General features: G+C 35.7%; 1 protein-coding gene across 1 annotated transcript; it reads left to right on the forward strand.

Moving 5' to 3' along the window:
• Positions 1-290: 290 nt before the first annotated feature.
• Positions 291-18,576, forward strand: LOC139121254 (guanine nucleotide-binding protein subunit beta-5-like). Its single transcript, XM_070685984.1, has 8 exons — positions 291-449; positions 9,889-10,067; positions 12,905-12,981; positions 13,648-13,774; positions 15,766-15,909; positions 16,243-16,383; positions 17,067-17,163; positions 17,742-18,576. The coding sequence occupies exons 1-8, from the start codon at positions 335-337 to the stop codon at positions 17,918-17,920; spliced, it is 1,059 nt and encodes a 352-aa protein (XP_070542085.1). The 5' UTR covers positions 291-334; the 3' UTR covers positions 17,921-18,576.
• Positions 18,577-20,427: the final 1,851 nt, after the last annotated feature.

Below are 20,427 nucleotides of genomic sequence, written 5' to 3' on the forward strand. Positions count from 1 at the left end.
TTCATATCGGTTACATCGGTTCTGATCACATCAACACCTTCTGTAATGTTGAGGTAGGCCTATGTGTATCCATCTTCACTCGATGCTCAATTATCCATAGCTAGTGACTTTTATAGGGTCTAATCCACGAAACAAACAGTCAGAGATTTAAAGCAACTCAATATCATTATCCTATCGAACAGGACTAAACGAAGTATTTAAAACTCAACCATTAAAAAGACGAAACCAACTATCAGAGTGAAAAACAGGCGTATTAAAACTTTGCCGCTATCGCACGTTGGAAAGTGAGCTGGATGACCTATGTCGTGACGTCATCACTGCTGGAAAATCCAAGATGGCGACGACAGACGCCTCCATGAAGGAGGAGTCGATATCGACATTGAGCCGAGAGTTAGAGAGTTTGAAAGCCAAATTGGAAGATGAACGACACAAGCTAAACGATGTAGAATGTAAGTATGTACTTTTGAGGCAATGTAATTTTAAATTTACGACATCAGCACATCTGAGAATTCAAGCATAAATTACTCATCTCTCCGAGTCGCTCTCGCTCGACCCTATTGAATGTTCCGTATAATAATAGCTTGCTGCTGCCTCATATTGATGCAGGATCTGGATGACAGTCGTTTTATTATTAGTCGTTGGATTATTGACAAAGGAAAGGAGCGTTTTTACGAAGTTGGCATAGTTCTATGCTAGATGAGAAACCAATTTCTGTACGACGACCTGGAGAGTAGTCGGGTCAGAAGGTAGGGTTCCCATGCACCCCATGGATGTATTTTTAACCTACATTTTTGTAATCCTTAGGGTCTATATTTAATGAATTTTGATGTTCCCAAAATCAAATAGTGTCCCATGGGGTTCATTTGGCGCCATCTTTGCCACCATCTTGGCCGCCATCTTGGATTTCAACAATGGGGTAGGGGTCACGTATTTACCGCTCGACGGAAACAGAAACAATAAAATACTATAAACGTTACATTTTTAGAAAGCCAAGATCATGGCCTTTTCATTGATATATAACTTAATAGGGATAAATTAATATTCGAACGTCGATTAGACTTTATATCGGCCATTGACCGTAAATCGTAAAATTTGCTAAATTTCACACCCAATAATTAAGTTCCCGTTCCTCCAAACAATTTTTCATGAAGTATTTATATATTTTTGGATGAACTCAGTGCAATAAACAAGAAAAACAACATTAAAGTATGTGTCTTGAGATTTAGTGGGTGCATGAGCTTGTTTTCTTATTACGCGGTATGCCATATATCCGTGTGTAACATAAGGGGTAGGGGTAATGTTTCCCTTTCTGTTTCGAATCATGAATGATGAAACCATATAAATGTTACATTTTTTGAAAGTGCTGCATCAGACCTTTCTAAAAATATATAGATTTATGGGGAAAAGTTGCATATTTAAAAGTTACAAAGCTTAAACCTTTCGGTTTGTGTCGATTTTAAGTGATTTTTAAGAACGAAATTACAACATATGGGGTAGGGGTAATGTTTCCCTTTCTGCCTCGAACCATGAATTATGAAACCATATAAATTGTATACTGTTTGAAAGCTCTGAAATGGGCCTTTCCAAACATGTATAGTTTTATTGGGAAAAGTCCATATTTTAAAGTTACAAAGCTTATGCCTTTCAGTTTGTGTCAATTTTAAGTGATTTTTAAAAACGAAATTACAACATATGGGGTAGGGGTAATGTTTCCCTTTCTGCCTCGAACCATGAATTATGAAACCATATAAATGTTATACTGTTTGAAAGCTCTGGAATGGGCCTTTCCAAACATGTATAGTTTTATTGGAAAAGTCCATATTTAAAGTTACAAAGCTTATGCCTTTCAGTTTGTGTCAATTTTAAGTGATTTTTAAAGAACGAAATTACAACATATGGGGTAGGGGTAATGTTTCCCTTTCTGCCTGGAACCATGAATTATGAAACCATATAAATGTGTATACTGTTTGAAAGCTCTGAAAGGGCCTTTCCAAACATGTATAGTTTTATTGGGAAAAGTCCATATTTTAAAGTTCCAAAGCTTTTGCCTTGCAGTTTGTGTCAATTTGAAGTGATTTTTTAAACAAAATTATAATATAAGGGTAGGGTAATGTTTCCCGTTCTGCTTTGAACCATGAATTATGAAACCATATAAATGTTATACTGTTTGAAAGCTCTGAAATGGCCTTTCCAAACATGTATAGTTTTATTGGGAAAGTTGCATATTTGAAAGTTACAAAGCTTAAGCCTTTCAGTTTGTGTCAATTTTAAGTGATTTTTTTGAACAATATGCACAAAACAGTTAGTCCGTTGGCCAGGTATCGAAATCATCCCCTCTAAGGCATTTTACCCACTATGATTTTCTGTTAGCTAGTATTCTCAGCTGTCATAATCTGCTTATTTTCCATTTAACTGATGGTGTGTAAGAGTGTAACGACTTGTTTGTGAAGGGCTGTCACGCCCTCAGTAGTAAAATAGGAATGGGTTAGGGTAACATATTTACCGCTAGTCGGAAACAAAAACAAAAAAAGTACCATAAACAATACATTCTTAGAAAGCCCAGATATAAGCTTTTCAATATTCCGTATGTACATGGCGGTCAGCAGCCGAATCATTCACATAATGAACGTTGATATGGCCTGAAACTTCGGTAAATTCATTCAAGCAAACTCTTGTTTGATTAAGTTGATAGTTTTCCTTTCTTTTTTTTTCGAGTATTTGCCATGGCATGACTGAAACGAACCTTGAAACGAAGGCTGTACGTATCTATATTAGTCCGAGCCTGAGCGTGATCTGAGAGCAAACAGATCCGCAGATAATGCGAACGATCGCAACCATACCAACAGACTCATTATGCAGAGCCATGCCCCAAAACGCCCAACCAAACTTGGCACTAATCATGATCCCAGTCCATTTCGAGCCGGCTTTAAGGGAAGTGCGGTGGCCTTTGAAAGACCCTTTGGTTTGGTTTTGTACCGTAGTATAGGAAGAAAACCGACCTGTCGTCGTTGCTGTGAATGTTGTGTTGTTTTTAGCCTCTTTTTGGCCTATTTGAAGAATCGTCTTTGCAGCCTTCCATCCTGCGTTCTGTGTAGCGAGTGTCTTCGATCGCTCTCTTAAGTTTGTGATGTACAACTGTCTTGAGTCCGGTGCTTTATTGGGTGTAGAGGTAAATAGTTAGAGATCAGGGTGATAAATTGGTTGCCGCAGTGTCTTTCCAGGTGTTGCCACTTTTGAAGGAATTCAACACTCGGTATTTTGGCCTGGTAAGTATTCTTTAAGGTGTACCTGTAGGCTACGTGGTACTGAATAGGGGCCACTTAGGTTTCAACACATTCGATACTCTTGGCTTTCGCTTATACCCCGTTGTATGAGTAACTGGGATCGGAAATGGGAAAGTCTTAATTAATATCCATCTTTGCTAATATTAATTCTCGTTTGGCTTACAGATGGCCACCTCTACTTGTTTCGTGAAAATTTGACTTTCAATTGGACAAAACATTGAGTATGACTTTCTTCTGTGTGTTATTTAGGCCTATGAAAAATATGAAAATTGCATATATATTGTTGTCAAATATCTCAAATCTTAGATTGTGATAAGAGATAGGCTTAGGCTTCCCTGTAATCATACAAATGAGTTAAATGGGAATTTATTGGAGTAGATTACAGTAATCGAAGAGAATGGTTGACACTATAGAAAGACTATCTCGGATTGCGGGGACCTAACTATAAAAGAACAGCACAGAATACTTGCCGGATGTATTGACTGTTCATGTATAGTACAGTACTGTACAACATGGAATGTAAAACATACAATCAAAGAAGTGGCAAATTTTCTCAACTTTTCACAAAGTTTATAGTTCATCATTACTATCAGGATTAGGATTTTCCCATCTATAAATAAGCTATTACTTGATTACACCTTGATTCAGCATGCTAATATTTGCATTTGCCAAGCAACCAGCCATACCCGTCCCTGGGATCGCGAACAATGCCTTTAACGAAGCTTTTGAACGCTTTTTGTGAATTGTGTAAGAATGTCCTCTCTGTGGAGTATAATGTGTGAAGCCGTTGTCTAGCTCGCTTGACTCTGATGATTATGTTGACTTATTTTTCTCAGCTGCTGGTGGCTGATCTAGCTCGAAAGTTAGATCAATCTAGTCTCTCTGATTCGATCATGCTGGTGGGAATGGTATCTTCAAGCATTGACCCTAAAACGTCCGTTTGTAGGGTCTTTGCTTCAAAGACGTCAGGGTCTAACATTGGTTAAATGTCATCCATGATAAGAAACTAATGATAGATTCACTCACAAGGCATTTTAAACATTGAGGTGTCAATGGGAATATAAGCCTTTTTAGTCATTTTCTGAGGTTTGTCTCGCCTTCTTATTGCTTGGTGTAGAGAGTGTTTGTTCGCCTTCTGTTTACTATTTAGTTGCGTAATTTGAATGCGTTCTGTGACATTTGGCTTTTCGGGTTTAGTTCCAGAATTATTTTGCTATTGAATTTTAGTACCCAGTCGAAAATGTAATCCTCATTGGGAGTATAGTGTTCTGCGTTGTAAAATAATTTCGAAAAATTGGTTATGATCTTTTGTTTTCTGGTAAGGAAGGTAAAGTGTTGTCGATCCATCTTATCTTAGTATGGAGAAGCTATATTGTGGATTAATGGTGATTGGTTTTGAGCGATAAAAGATTCTCTCGTGTTCCCGTGTGGTATTAAAAGTAACACTATTAATAGTGAGCTCTGATTTGCCCAGACGGTCACGTGACTGTGCATGTATTTACGATATACTGTAAAGTTGGCCATTCCTATCTCCAAAGTGGGTTTCTTTCACATTGTTTTATTTTCATCACAAGTTTCAATATACTGATATAATATAGCGATAAACAACCCCTATAAGTTGGGTACACCACTCGAGCTCGGTTTTGACCATTTCACTCCTTATACACACGACTGAAGTTCGTGCGTATATGTTGTTTACCGGTCGAAACCGTGTGGTATCCTTTCAAAGTGGTGCTTTATTGCTTATATATCTCTCGCGATACAATTAAAGAAAATGGATTGATTGTTGCTGCTGTCATATCAACTTAGCATGACGACTATGACATCCAATTTAGTGTTTGTGGGTTTGGAATATATAATTTTTGACATTTTATAGCTGTTAACTTTCTGTCCCTAATTTGAGTTATTGAAATGAGTAAAACGTCTTTTATTACCACCATTTTAACTTTTTAGTGCCCTATAGAGTATTTTTCTATGTTCCTTTTAAAGAGTAATGTCAGTAAAGTAACACAAACTTTTGAGTTTAGGCATTGTCACTGCATAATTTTTGAGTTTACCCCATCAAGCCATATCTTGTTGGAAAAACAACTGCGTTAGTGTTTCAGAGATATGATATTTATGTGGCTTCCTTATTCGCTGCGTTTGGTAGGAGAGGAAACATTACCCATACCCTATCCCTTAAATGTATATTATAGAGGGATGTACGCCATGCCATATATTAGGAAAACAATCGACGCACCCCATAAGTCTCAAGAAGATACACTCTTTTAATGTTTTTTACTTCTTTATTGCATTAAGTTCTTCTCAAATGATATATAATACCTTGTAAAAATTGTTTGGAGGAACATGAACTTAATTATTGGGTTTGAAATTAAGCAAATTTTACAATTTACATTTCATGTCCGATATAAAATCTAATCGATGTTGAATATCGATTTATCCCCATTTAGTTGTATACCAATGGTAAGGGGATTATCTGGGCTTTCTAAGAATGTATTGTTTATGGTACTTTTTTGTTTTTGTTTCCGACTAGCGGTAAATATGTTACCCCTAACCCATTCCTATTTTACTACTGAGGGCGTGACAGCCCTTCACAAACAGTCGTTACACTCTCACACACCATCAGTTAACAGCTGAGAATACTAGCTAACAGAAAATCATAGTGGGTAAAATGCCTTAGAGGGGATGATTCGATACCTGGCCAACGGACTAACTGTTTTGTGCATATTGTTCAAAAAATCACTTAAAATTGACACAAACTGAAAGACTTAAGCTTTGTAACTTTCAAATATGCATCTTTTCCCAATAAAACTATACATGTTTGGAAAGGCCTATTTCAGAGCTTTCAAACAGTATAACATTTATATGGTTTCATAATTCATGGTTCAAGGCAGAACGGAAACATTACCCCTATCCCTTATATTATAATTTTGTTTAAAAAATCACTTATCAATGACACAAACTGCAAGGCATAAGGCTTTGTAACTTTAAAATATGGACTTTTCCCAATAAAACTATACATGTTTGGAAACGCCCTTTTTCAGAGCTTTCAAACAGTATAACATTTATATGGTTTCATAATTCATGGTTCGAGGCAGAAAGGGAAACATTACCCCTACCCCATATGTTGTAATTTCGTTCTTAAAAATCACTTAAAAATTGACACAAACTGAAAGGTATAAGCTTTGTAACTTTAAAATATGGACTTTTCCCAATAAAACTATACATGTTTGGAAAGGCCCTTTTCAGAGCTTTCAAACAGTATACATTTATATGGTTTCATAATTCATGGTTCGATGCAGAAAGGAAACATTACCCCTACCCCATATGTTGTAATTTCGTTTTTAAAAAATCACTTAAAATTGACACAAACTGAAAGGCATAAGCTTTGTAACTTTAAAATATGGACTTTTCCCAATAAAACTATACATGTTTGGAAAGGCCTATTCCAGAGCTTTCAAACAGTATACATTTATATGGTTTCTTTATTCATGGTTCCGAGGCAGAAAGGGAAACATTACCCCTACCCCATATGTTGTAATTTCGTTCTTAAAAAATCACTTAAAATCGACACAAACCGAAAGGTTTAAGCTTTGTAACTTTTAAATATGCAACTTTTCCCCATAAATCTATATATTTTAGAAAGGTCTGATGCAGCACTTTCAAAAAATGTAACATTTATATGGTTTCATCATTCATGATTTGAAACAGAAAGGGAAACATTACCCCTACCCCTTATGTTACACACGGATATATGGCATACCGCGTAATAAGAAAACAAGCTCATGCACCCACTAAATCTCAAGACACATACTTTTAATGTTGTTTTTCTTGTTTATTGCACTGAGTTCTTCCAAAAAATATATAAATACCTTATGAAAAATTGTTTGGAGGAACGGGAACTTAATTATTGGGTGTGAAATTTAGCAAATTTTACGATTTACGGTCAATGGCCGATATAAAGTCTAATCGACGTTCGAATATTAATTAATCCCTATTAAGTTATATATCAATGAAAAGGCCATGATCTTGGCTTTCTAAAAATGTAACGTTTATAGTATTTTATTGTTTCTGTTTCCGTCGAGCGGTAAATACGTGACCCCTACCCCATTGTTGAAATCCAAGATGGCGGCCAAGATGGCGGCAAAGATGGCGCCAAATGAACCCCATGGGACACGATTTGATTTTGGGAACATCAAAATTCATTAAATATAGACCCTAAGGATTACAAAAATGTAGGTTAAAAAAATACATCCATGGGGTGCATGGGAACCCTACTCCGACTAGACTAGAAGCTGGAGATGAGTCGAGCGCATTTATTTGTTTTGAATGTATAGGGATCTGCATCACTTGAGCCAATGTATGTACCCACAATTCTATGCGTGTTGGCTTTTTCTTACGCTATTTACGTTAATTTCACATGTAATTCGACAATGACAGGCGAAATTTGAATCCATATTTTATCAATCATACACAAGTACATTTTCACGCGAAAGCTTTCATTGAAACATTACTGTAAGAGGCATCAATGAACCGCGTTAGTTAATTGTCATTAATCGTACGTGTCGCGATTGTGACCTACTTCAGTGAGGTGACAGTGACCCCATGTTTCCTGTGATTTCAAATTCAAAGCACTTTGCTCGCAAAAGTCAATATAATTAATCAACATTAAATTGTTTAACTTGAATAAGTAATTGATTCAGGTTGTGTAGAAAATTAATGTAAAACCGTTTAAAACAGTAAAAACAGTAATCTGTAAAATCCTGATGCATTTTGTGTTATATTATGATGATTTTACTAGATTAAATTATTAATTATATTATAGTATATTTAGTATGCCAAAAAAGCCAAGACTATTGTTCTTATGTAAATTTAGGAAAAAATTGTTACATTTTTCTTTTGATTTGAACTCTTGACCCATTTTGTGTGTGACTGCAGCAGGTATTTTTGACAAGTATAGTGTTCGCGTTGCATGCGAATAAAAGCTATGTCGATATAAACGTAATGCGTATTTATCGTAGGATACTGTGTGCCTGTACATAATCCCAACTTATAAAAATGCTCGGTCTCGGGCGCAGAATTTTCGACGTTCGATCTCTCAGACGTCCGTTTTCTGCATTTGGGGCTTAGAGTGATGAAAATACCAGAGTAAGACGACAAAGACACGCAAGTTGATATAATATAATAGCAATAACCCCCGTCGCAGTCGGGTATACACTAGATTTTGGTACAATTCGCTCCGTATAGCACTCGCCTATCGGCTCGTGCTATATGTCGCGCATTGTACCAAAATCTCATGTATACCTTCCTGCTGCGGGGGTTATTGCTTAAATAGCTATTGACCTGTAAAGCTTTGAACTCCCCTGCATTAAGAAGACTGCTGACTGAGATTTGCACATTATATATCAGTTATAAGTATTTTTTTCAAATTTTGTATCTATTTGTTCATTATGTATTTATAAGCTGTCTGCTCTATAAATTCTCACAATTTGTGGCAATTGAATGAAGTACACTTTTCATAGTGATGAATAATCAAACTGTCTTGGGATGATGTTTATTAAACACACATTTACCATTACCTCCTTCTAGCAATTTTCAGTTTACCGTCAGTAACTGTTTCTATAAGGGCATTTAGTGGCATAATAATTACTCATTGACTGTACATATTTAATATTGTGTTAAGTATAGTTGCTAAAATCAAATTTAGTAGCCAGAGGAATCAAAGTACAAATTAAAACAACACCCTTGACAAATAGAAATTGTGAACAAACAGAGGAGCATTGCAGTGGAAAAAAATCCATGTAACCTGAAATGACAAAACTTCATTGAAGATGTATTATGTAATGTTAAAAAAACAAAACCTACAAAATCATAGGAACTATATTTACAGCAATATGTATAGCTGAGATGAAAAGGAAAATTTAAAAAATCTTTGAAGTTGTGAAAAGCTATATTTGTATTGAATCCAACCCTGTCTGTTGAACATAACTATGCTTTCAGCTTTACTTCTTCAATTAATGATGCACAGTTCCGTCATATTTGTTTTTATTAAACAAGGTTTTCAGGACCATTGCCAGCTATCAGAGCTCAATACAAATCATGATGAAATGAATTTTACGTTTCAACCCCAAAGACATTCATTTCAACCAGTAAGAATCACTATTTCTATTATAACAACCAGTAAGAATCACTATTTATATTATAACAAGTGAAAGGCACTTAAATTTATAAATTACAAATTCAGTGACAACAGAAAAGTATGATATTCAATTACAGTGGGTTTCAATTCAGTGCCACAACTCTGTTTGTGATAGACACATTGTATGTATGATATGAATGATTAACTTGGGTATCACCACACATTCCAAAGTCACAGAATCATTGATCCATTACTGTAAACCAGCATTGGGAAATCGAGATATGTCTGGACAGTCAATTTTGCTTGATCTGAAATGTAGCTGTTTTTAGTAACAATTACAGCTGAATATTAGAAGATGTTTGCCGCAGCTAAACTCTCTCACATTCAGAGTTGTGACACTGAATTGAAACCCGCTGTACACACAGCGGTTACAAGATTGGTAATTTTTTCTTATGCGTATTGTAGTGAGGTCGGTGGCACAGAGACTTGAAATGCTGCCACAATTCAACATGAAACCAAGAAGGGTTCTCAAAGGTCACCAAGGTAAAGTTCTTGCCATGGACTGGTCACAGGATAAGAGACATGTGGTCAGCTCTTCACAGGATGGAAAGATGATTGTCTGGGATGCATTCACAACAAACAAGGTAAGATACGGGGATAAATCAATGACTATTCTGTTGCTATTTGCTATCCACTAACAGATTTGTAGCAAATTCTTTCAAATATAAAACTGCAATTATTTCAGACAAAATGATAGATTTTCATGTTCCTAAAGTGTAACTCACAATGTCTGAAGCCACAGGAGTAATATTGAAAAATTTCTCTCACCATTACATCCTATTATAGTTAACCTTTGTGCAAACTTCTTTTAATGAAACTATTTCGTGGTCCATTTCACAGCAAGAGCTGTACTGTATATTTGATTAAACAAGTTTTTTTCTAGAAAGGGGTTTTTGTATCAATGATATTGAATTCAGATTTCTACCTGTCACATCAAAAATTTCAATAGAAACTCAACAAATCAATTTTGTAAAATGTTAGATCATTTCACTTGGGCTGTGTAACTATAATCATTGTCTTTGTTCCCAACAAATCAGAATATGAATGTTTTCTAATACCAGGATGCCTTCTTTTGCCACATTTGGTCTTTTGAAAATAAAATAACCCAAGGTTTTCATTCCGAACAGATTCAGTGGTATTTATTAGTCCCCACGGACACCGTCCGGGGGGACTTATAGGTTTGGTCATGTCCGTGCGTGCGTGTGTGCGTCCGTGTGTGCGTGCGTCCGTCCGTCCGTCCGTTCACGCAGATATCTCAGAGAGGCCTGGAGCGATTTCGTTCAAACTTGGTACAAGGATAGTACCCTACCTCATACAGATGCACATCGATTTGTTTCACAATGCGATCAAATTTGGCCGTGTTAGAGACTTTTTAGTTTTCACCTCCATAGACTCCCATGTATAAGGCAGTCCATAGACTCCCATGTATAAGGCAGTCCATAGACTCCCATGTATAAGGCAGTCCATAGACTTCCATGTATAAGGCAGTCCATAGACTCCATAAGGCAGTCCATAGACTCCCATGTATAGATTGGGTCATGTCCGTCCGTGAGTCCATCCATGAGTCCATCCGTTCACGCAGATATCTCAGACACTTTGACAAAATGTCACTTGACTATGGTGACCTTTGACCTCGAATATACATATTTGTCCATAACTCAGTAACCACAAGTCCTAAACCTTTCATATATGGTATGATGGGACACCCTATGACACCACATATTGTACCTCATTAATTATGTGCATATCTAATTTTGAGCGAGCCAATAGAGCTAGAGGTCTGATTTTTTGTATATATGGATAACTTAGCAATACAATTTTTTGACAAAATGTCACGTGACCTTGGTGACCTTTGACCTCAAATATACATATTTGTCCATAACTCAGTAACCACAAGTGCTACAGCCTTCATATTTGGTATGATGGGACACCTTATGACGCCACATATTGTACCTCATTAATTATGTGCATATCTAATTTTGAGCAAGCAAATAGAGCTAGAAGTCTGATTTTTGGTATATAGGGATAACTTAGCAATACAATTTTTTTGACAAAATGTCATGTGACCTCGGTGACCTTTGACCTCAACTATACATATTTGTCCATAACTCAGTAACCACAAGTGCTACACCCTTCATATATGGTATGATGGGACAGCTTATGAAGCCACATATTGTACCTCATTAATTATGCACATATCTAATTTTGAGCAAGCCAATAGAGCTAGAGGTCTGATTTTTGGTATATAGGGATAACTTAGCAATAAAATTTTTTTGACAAAATGTCACGTGACCTCGGTGACCTTTGACCTCAAATATACATATTTGTCCATAACTCAGTAACCACAAGTGCTACACCCTTCATGTATGGTATGATGGAACAGCTTATGACGCCACATATTGTACCTCATTAATTATGCACATATCTAATTTTGAGCAAGCAAATAGAGCTAGAGGTCTGATTTTTGGTATATAGGGATAACTTAGCAATACAATTATTTTGACAAAATGTCACATGACCTCGATGACCTTTGACCTCAAATATACATATTTGTCCATAACTCAGTAACCACAAGTGGTACACCCTTCATATATGGTATGATGGACACAGCTTATGAAGCCACATATTGTACCTCATTAATTATGCACATATCTAATTTTGAGCAAGCCAATAGAGCTAGAGGTCTGATTTTTGGTATATAGGGATAACTTAGCAATAAAATTTTTTTGGCAAAATGTCACGTGACCTTGGTGACCTTTGACCTCAAATATACATATTTGTCCATAACTCAGTAACCACAAGTGCTACACCCTTCATGTATGGTATGATGGAACAGCTTATGACGCCACATATGTACCTCATTAATTACGCACATATCTAATTTTGAGCAAGCAAATAGAGCTACAGGTCTGATTTTTGGTATATAGGAAAACTTAGCAATACAATTTTTTGACAAAATGTCACATGACCTCGATGACCTTTGACCTCAAATATACATATTTGTCCATAACTCAGGAACCACAAGTGGTACACCCTTCATATATGGTATGATGGGAGACCTTATGATGCTTCATACTGTACCTCATTAATTATGCATATATCTAATTCTGAGCAAAGCCATAGAGCTGGATGTCTGTCATACATATGCACATAGATTTGTTCTGTGATACGATCCAATAAGGCCGCCATGTGGCCATTTTATTACGATTCTTTCATGTCCTGAACTACAGCTCAGACATGTATCAAGCGAATTTATTCAAAAGTATTTTTATCACAGACCTAATGAAGAGGACTCTATCCTCTCTGAGGACCTGTAATCAAAGTACCCATTAACAAGTGGGGACTGTGTCATCAACGATGACTTGTTTCATAAAAGACCAAACCTACCATAATACCTAAAAGTCTTTAATTTTTTTTTAAGGAACATGCAGTTACCATGCCAACAACATGGGTGATGGCATGCTCATATGCACCTTCAGGTACAATGGTAGCATGTGGGTAAGTGTGTATATTCAGCAAATTTCTCTTTCGTCATGTTTTGAGACTTGTATCAAGAAAAAATGACTTCAAAATTGTCATCAAATGTGAAATGAAATATTTTTCCAACTATCCGTACAGCGGCTCTCAGCTTTTAGGCAAATTAAATTTTCACAACTCTTCCATCTTTCTGTCTATTTTGTTATTGAATTAATAGCAGAATGCACTTTTCAGAAAGGAAAGGTTCTTTATCAATTTGAAATGGAAATGAATGCGATAAGGAAATATGCTACAAACATTTTGACTCATCATCAGTGTCTTTAGATATTAGTGAAAGTTTCAAGAGAGTTGGCAAAAATATTCAAGAATGAATTAATGTCGTGCTGATGCCAGAATCTGTTGAGTACTAGTCTAAGAGTGAAATGTCCGATTTACAGCATAGCGGTTGAGCTGCTGTAATCTGAAAACATGACACAAATTAGCCAGATCGCTCAGAAACAGAGGTTTCTAATGCTGTGTTTTTCATACCTTGAAATGGAACCCAAATTACATTTGAACTTTACTCTAGCTGATTTTACTCAATGATGCTGTTATATAAACAAATTATGTGTATAATTATATTGATAAAATTATGTACATATTGATATCCATGTGAATTTTCAATAAGAGTTTATATGTTTTTTAAAGGGGATTAGATAACAAGTGTTCTGTCTATCAGCTGAGTCTTGATGTTGATGTAGCCAGCAAGAAACGCACAGTAGCAATGCACACCAGTTATATGTCCTGTTGCTCATTTACAAGTTCAGACCAACAGGTAAGCAATGTCTGTCATTTGCTTTGAAATGAACAGTGGGAGAATTCACAGTCAAGTCACATAGATAGCTGGATGTGAGTAAATTTAATGTACAACTCAATCTGACATGGATGAGGGAATTCCTGGCTTTCCTTGTTCCTGATTGGTTCCTTTTTGACAATCAACAGATGTGAATGATTGTTGTATGCAGATTAACATAGATTTACAGAGGTTTGTCCATTGCTTAGGTCAAGCCACCAATCCACTATGTGTATGAAAGGAATATTTTCACCAAGCATAAAAATGATAATAATTTTAAATTAACAATTTTATGATACTGTATTGAAAATTAGGTTACAAGCATAGTGGTTCTTCAACCTCTATTTCCTGTCAAAGAAACATGATCTCAGAAGTGATCAGACCTATCTGCATCATGCATGTACATACCAGCCGGGTACCAAAATGCTTAAATTTGGCATCAAGCCAACTAGTATGACAGCCATCCTTCATCAGAGAGTGAATCAAGTAGAAATAATGGCTACAGTCCTCTCTGACAACAAGGATTACTCTGATAGTCGAAACTGATTAATGTAGCTGATAGTAATAAATATTATTTGATTATATGTAAATCTACAAATTCTGAAGGATAATGTTGAGGTAGCTTCTCTGTTTTACTAGCTCTCTAAATGCCAATGTTGATATCATCACATTTTTCAAACATTGCGAATGCAGTAGGCTGTATAGGTATACTGCTCCTGAAGTTCTTGTTTTTGGCAATTGGCTGGAATATGTCTGTTGTTTGTCAGTTGGGTTTTTTTTGTGAACACATTGTAAGCCATTATGATTCATGACTATAACTGTGAATATGATGACAAAATTCATGTAAAGACGTCAGATAATTCTTCTTAATGGCCGTAAAATAAAAAACATGGTTTCAATCGAAACTATGTGCATGTATTAGATGGTTGATAAAGTCTTAAATTTATGGGTTTTGTTTTAAGTTTTGACATCGATAACACTAATGGCATCATATTCCTATTTCAGAATCTTACTGAAAATCTGAGCTTCATTAAATTATCTGTGATCGGATGTTGGATATTTTATCAGTTATAAAATTAATAGTCTGTATACGAACTTTGCCATGTTTCACTATGATTGATGAAATAATTGTTTGCTTGCTGTGTCGGAAATTTATTGATTATTGTCAATATTTTTGTAAAGATTCTCAGGAGTGATGTATTTCCGTGGTTACAGAGATTTTATCAAATTATTGATAAATTATAGCAGATTACTTTTCGTTAGTTTCATGTTGTAGTCAGATATCAATGACATATCACATGTAAAACTTCCCAGGACTCTATGCTGTATAAAATGCAAGCTGTACACAGACAGTCAGTGAAATTACTAAATGTTGCTGAAAGCAAAGAATGAGGAGTGTTGGAGATTGAATGTTGAACTAACTTACAGATGAAGATGTCAAAGAAGAAAGTGTACCTGTCAATTTTAGGGTAAAACACAGCCTTTTCCTGTGAGAAATGAAATGGAAAGTGAATCCATATATGATTAAAAAAAAATTATTCATTTCCAACAAATTTATGTTCATAAGTGCATTATTTGTTCATTAAACTCTTTGAGTGCCAAAGTCAACTTTTGTTGTCTCTATAGATTATACGTGCAGACCATTTTTTTCAGATCAAAACAATTTTTTTCCAGATTTTTGCCAAAATTTTGATCAAAAACTATAGCCAATGAAAAGTTCTGTTCATTTGGTCCAAAATTATCAAAAATTAACAGAAAAATTCATAAAAATTGGTAAATTGTTTTACTAAAATTTTGGTTACAAAAATTAAAGCATACGAAGGGTTAAGTGTTGATTAAATAATAATACTATTAAAAATGAATCTCTCCATACATTAATTATTTTATTCATTTACATTCCAGCCCACTAAAGCCAACTTCTATGGATCTTTTATCATTCATGTTATCTTTCATTTGAATATGATGAATTCCAGATTCTAACAGGAAGTGGGGATAGTACTTGTGCATTGTGGGATGTTGAAAGTGGACAGTTACTGCAGAGTTTCCATGGACACAATGCTGATGTCATGAGCCTTGACCTTTCACCTTCAGAATCTGGAAATACATTTGTATCAGGGGTAAGTTACGAAAATGACAAGTCATGCTCGCTGCCATATTGTCATTATATTAATGTTGTACTAAGGTTATTGTGTGTTAATAATTTTTAATAATTTTTGGGTGTTTGTCAGTGAACTTTCTTGTCTAACTGTACATATTTTCCAGATTATGTAAATGTAAAATTTGTGGAGAGCAGAAGATTATTGAATTATTGTTATCAAAATAAGTAAGGTATTTCATTTGTACTCGTATTATATGTGCTTTTACATCAGTCTTTCAGATATGTATAAATTATATCACTATTTTTTTTTAATTCTAAATAATCATGATATAAACAACAAAATATTTTCCAGGGTTGTGACAAACAGGCGTTAGTTTGGGACATGAGGACAGGACAGTGTGTGCAGTCATTCGATGGTCATGAATCTGATATCAACGCTGTAAGGTTTTTCCCAAGTGGAGATGCCTTTGCCACAGCTTCAGATGATGCTACGGTAATAAAGAAAATCTACCAGACAACAACAATCACAATACTGGCTTATGATAACAATTCATTATTCACTTTTTGTGATAAAATGCATGTAGTACAAGTGCAGTATACTAAAATTCCAAAGATAATAGAACTTGATATGACATGAGCAATCATGAAAGGGAAAGTCACTATCTTTTCAAATAATTTCGGTTATTTTCGTTAACGCGAGCAAACACTCACGCCATTCTACTCACTAAAACGTGATGCTTAATTATAAGTCGTCAAAATTCATCTCCCTCTTTACTCATAGATACATAATTAAATGCTTTGATGACACAATCAATGGTACAAACCAGAAATTACATCATCAGCAAATTTACATGTTACGTGTACACCCATGGTGTGAGTAGAGCTTTAATGATTGACAGTTCAGCATCTTTCTGTAAACAACATAAATGACTTCTCACATGAAACAAAAAATACAGAAATAATTTGAAAAGATTTCAACTTTGTCCCTGTAATATAAATTAAACATCCCATTCACTGAACTCTTTACTTCAGCCAGTACGACATGCCTTATCTCTGATATCATGCGATGCTCATAAACTCATAACCACATTCATTGAAATCCTAGCCAACTTTGTCCAGTGTAATATTTTGAATATTCCTGTTTATAATACTCTCATCTATTGTTTTTTTCTTCAGTGTCGACTCTACGATCTGAGAGCAGACAGAGAGGTTAATATTTATACTAAAGAAAGCATCTTGTTTGGGGCGACATGTCTTGACTTTTCTCTCAGTGGTGAGTTGATTCTTAATGACTTTGACAAACTTTTCCAGAAAGTAGTAACCATGGTAACCATGGTGAGTCAAAAGATGTTTGAATCAGAAGTGATAATTGGAATTGAAATATTAGAATTTTTTTTACCAATTAACTATAACTAGTCAAAACTTGTTGTCCATTAGGGGTGATAATTTCATAATCGTTGAAAATTGGCCAAAACAAGCTTAATTTAAGATACATTACCATCTGCAACCCTGCGGTCATTTGCTGCAATCAGCAGAGCTATGGCATAGTCAGAACTCTAACACAAGGAAAAAAAGTGTGTCTCCAAGAATTAAGACCTTTAAGTTGTTGTAAGTTTAATAGTTTGACTTTTCTTTCCAGCGTGATTAAATTCACATTTGCTTATCTTGCTCCACATTATGCTTTAAGCTATCGGATGAAAAACTTCAAACATTCATAACATTGTAAAATTTAATTTGAAAAATGTGAAAATCTTCTGAAAGCTGTGTATTCTGTAAAAAAGTTTGTTCTAAGTTGCTGCCACTACAATGAAATAGTCCTCATATCTATTCGGTGTTGTTTCTTTCCTCCAGGTCGTCTTCTGTTTGTTGGTTACAACGACTACACAGTGAATATCTGGGACACTCTGAAAGGTATCAGACTAGCCATTCTCTATGGACATGAAAATCGTGTTAGCTGCCTGTCTGTGTCACCAGACGGCACTGCGCTGTGTACAGGCAGTTGGGATTATACCCTCAGAGTGTGGGCCTGATTGCTTTAGCATTAGAATTGTTCATGAGTGGTCGGTACCCTGAAACCTTTATGAACAAGGTAATGATATCCACAGAAAATTGTACTGACTTGCAGTACTTTCATATGGTTATCTTGGGTTTTTTGTTACCTCATACGTAGTTAAAAAGGGACAAGTTCATAGTCTACTGCCACTACAAACCCCTTGAGACACTTACAGGCAAAGTCAACACAAAATCAAGATGAAATGAATTAAGCAAGACCACAAGATTATTTTTATTTATCAAGTCTTCTCAGAAATCAGAGTAAACCTTTGAACAGTGAATAATTATGGAAATCATGACCAAATTTGGCTCATCCCGATGCTAATGGTTTGAGGTGAAATATAATTTGTTCGTTATGTCCTTGTGAATCCAGGAAGTCCATGAGTTCCATTGACAGTACTGTGATCTGCTGACAGAAATGTCTGGTCATTGAGGGCGCTTATGTGATATCTTCATCCCTGTGAGCTAGTATTATGATCAGAAAATCTTGTTTTTCAAAAAAGCCCAGGTCTGCTTTATCCTTTATTTTCCTTTAACTATAATTGTATGACAGTATTTGTGCTTTTAGTTCATGTTAGGGTTTTAAAACCAATTAGTCCTGTAAGTTATTCTTTGATCTTGGATGATTTTGTGGGTCCAACTAGTCCTGTTTCAAAATGACCTACATACACGTCCTACACACATGTACTGCATGCTCTGATTGGTTAATCCGCTTATCTAAGGTCCACTTTCGGAGCAGTCATTGGAGGGACCTCATGTGTAAGGTCTCATTATTATGTATTATTCAATTTACAGCTTCCTGATTGGTTAAAGTGTAGGTCCGGTCCTCCAGTGTTCACTGCCTCATTATGCAATCTCATGTACTTTTGGATGATGCCTGCACGTGGTCGCAGCTCGATCCCAGTATATGAAGAAAAGTACTCATGCCGAGTATTTGTCAAAACATCCAGTTAGATTTGACCTTGTTCGAGAGTTTCTTCACTATTCATGGCATTTTATGTGATACTGTGAACTATACATGAATTAAATATTGCCAGGATAAATTTTGTCCTTTTCCCTGCGGTTGTTGGTTGAAATGGTTGATCTAGTCAATTTTGCATTTCTCCAAGAGTTTGCGAAAAAGATATTCATACATGTCTGTCCAAAGATCGGTATATGTAGGTTACGACCAGTACGACTGACCCACAAGAATCTATGACGGCTGGCACAAGCTGTATTCAGTTGACTGCGAACAACTGTTCTCACACGGTCACAATTTTCGATCTTTGGAACATGGTAAACGGCTTACTGAATTATATAACGAACCCCATGTGTTTCTCTTGAAGCTCTATTGTTTCCTCTTGTCATTCACAGGCCTCACTGTTGTCGATGCGGCCAATGCCCCCGTCAAATCAAAATGAAAATGAAAAACGTGAACTTTGTACGTAAACAACAATTGGAAAACAACGAGCCAACATGCCTGTAATGCATACAGTGACAGGGATAAGTAAAAACATGGAAATTTAACGCATGAAGGTTTGTCGGGCATTTTTCGTTGTAACTTTCGGCCGATCCGTGAAAATCACGAATAACGTATTACTTCAGCGGTAGCCAGGAAGCACGTGGGACATTGCATAATGAGGCAGTGAACACTGGAGGACCGGACCTACACATTAACCAATCAGGGAGCTGTAAAGTGAATAATACATAGTAATGAGACCTAACGCATGAGGTCCCACCAATCAGCGTAACGCAAATGGACCTTAAATTACCAGATGAACCAATCACTGATGTTGGTACATATGTCATGGACCTGACTTATGAAACAGGTCTACTGAAACACTGCCAAAAGATTGTGTGAGATGCTATTGATAAGCAATTCATATGTCAGATATTCAGTCTGTCAGTCAGTAACAAAATGAAAGATCAGTAGTTCTTTTAAGAGATGTTGAAGACATTCGGAGAAGAAAGAGCTGTTACTCTCAATGATTTTGACGGAAATTTTATTGTTTTTGTTTAATATATGTACATCCAATCAGTATCTGCTGTCCAGTGCCTGCTGAAATACCTGGTATTTATCATCTTAATGTCAACTCAATATTTGCATGCAAAATATGTGCTATTTTGACATACATAAGTATTAGCACTGAGCAAATCCACAAATTTGAAGTCAAATATCAGAACCAATTTTGATTTTTAGTTCTGACAAGTTTATTTTTCCAAAAGTGCATGTCCTTTGGAAAGGTACACAAGTATTGCTTTGTTTTAATCACAAATAAATGGAAAACTGATCTGTACAGGACCACTAAATTTACCTCAGTGGTATGCTGTCTAACAAAATAAGAATTGATGTTTTGTCCCCAGAGTGTGTGTAAAATTGTACGATGTGCCCAGCAGAATAGAGGTGAAGAGTATTGAGAACATGTTAAATTTTAACTTGAATAATTTTTTACATCATTCTAGGAGGTATGGTGTTATTTAAATACTGTGAAAATCACCCTAACTC

Source organism: Ptychodera flava, chromosome 21, assembly GCF_041260155.1.
Source record: "Ptychodera flava strain L36383 chromosome 21, AS_Pfla_20210202, whole genome shotgun sequence".
NCBI classification, from domain to species: Eukaryota; Metazoa; Hemichordata; class Enteropneusta; family Ptychoderidae; genus Ptychodera; species Ptychodera flava.

What these genes read in the sequence shown, in the direction of transcription:
- LOC139121254 (XM_070685984.1), top strand. Translation starts at nt 335, where the DNA reads ATGGCGACGACAGACGCCTCCATGAAGGAGGAGTCGATATCGACATTG. An exon ending in CAAGCTAAACGATGTAGAAT is followed by an intron (nt 450 to 9,888) that starts GTAAGTATGTAC and finishes TGCGTATTGTAG; the next exon opens with TGAGGTCGGTGGCACAGAGA. An exon ending in GGTACAATGGTAGCATGTGG is followed by an intron (nt 12,982 to 13,647) that starts GTAAGTGTGTAT and finishes TGTTTTTTAAAG; the next exon opens with GGGATTAGATAACAAGTGTT.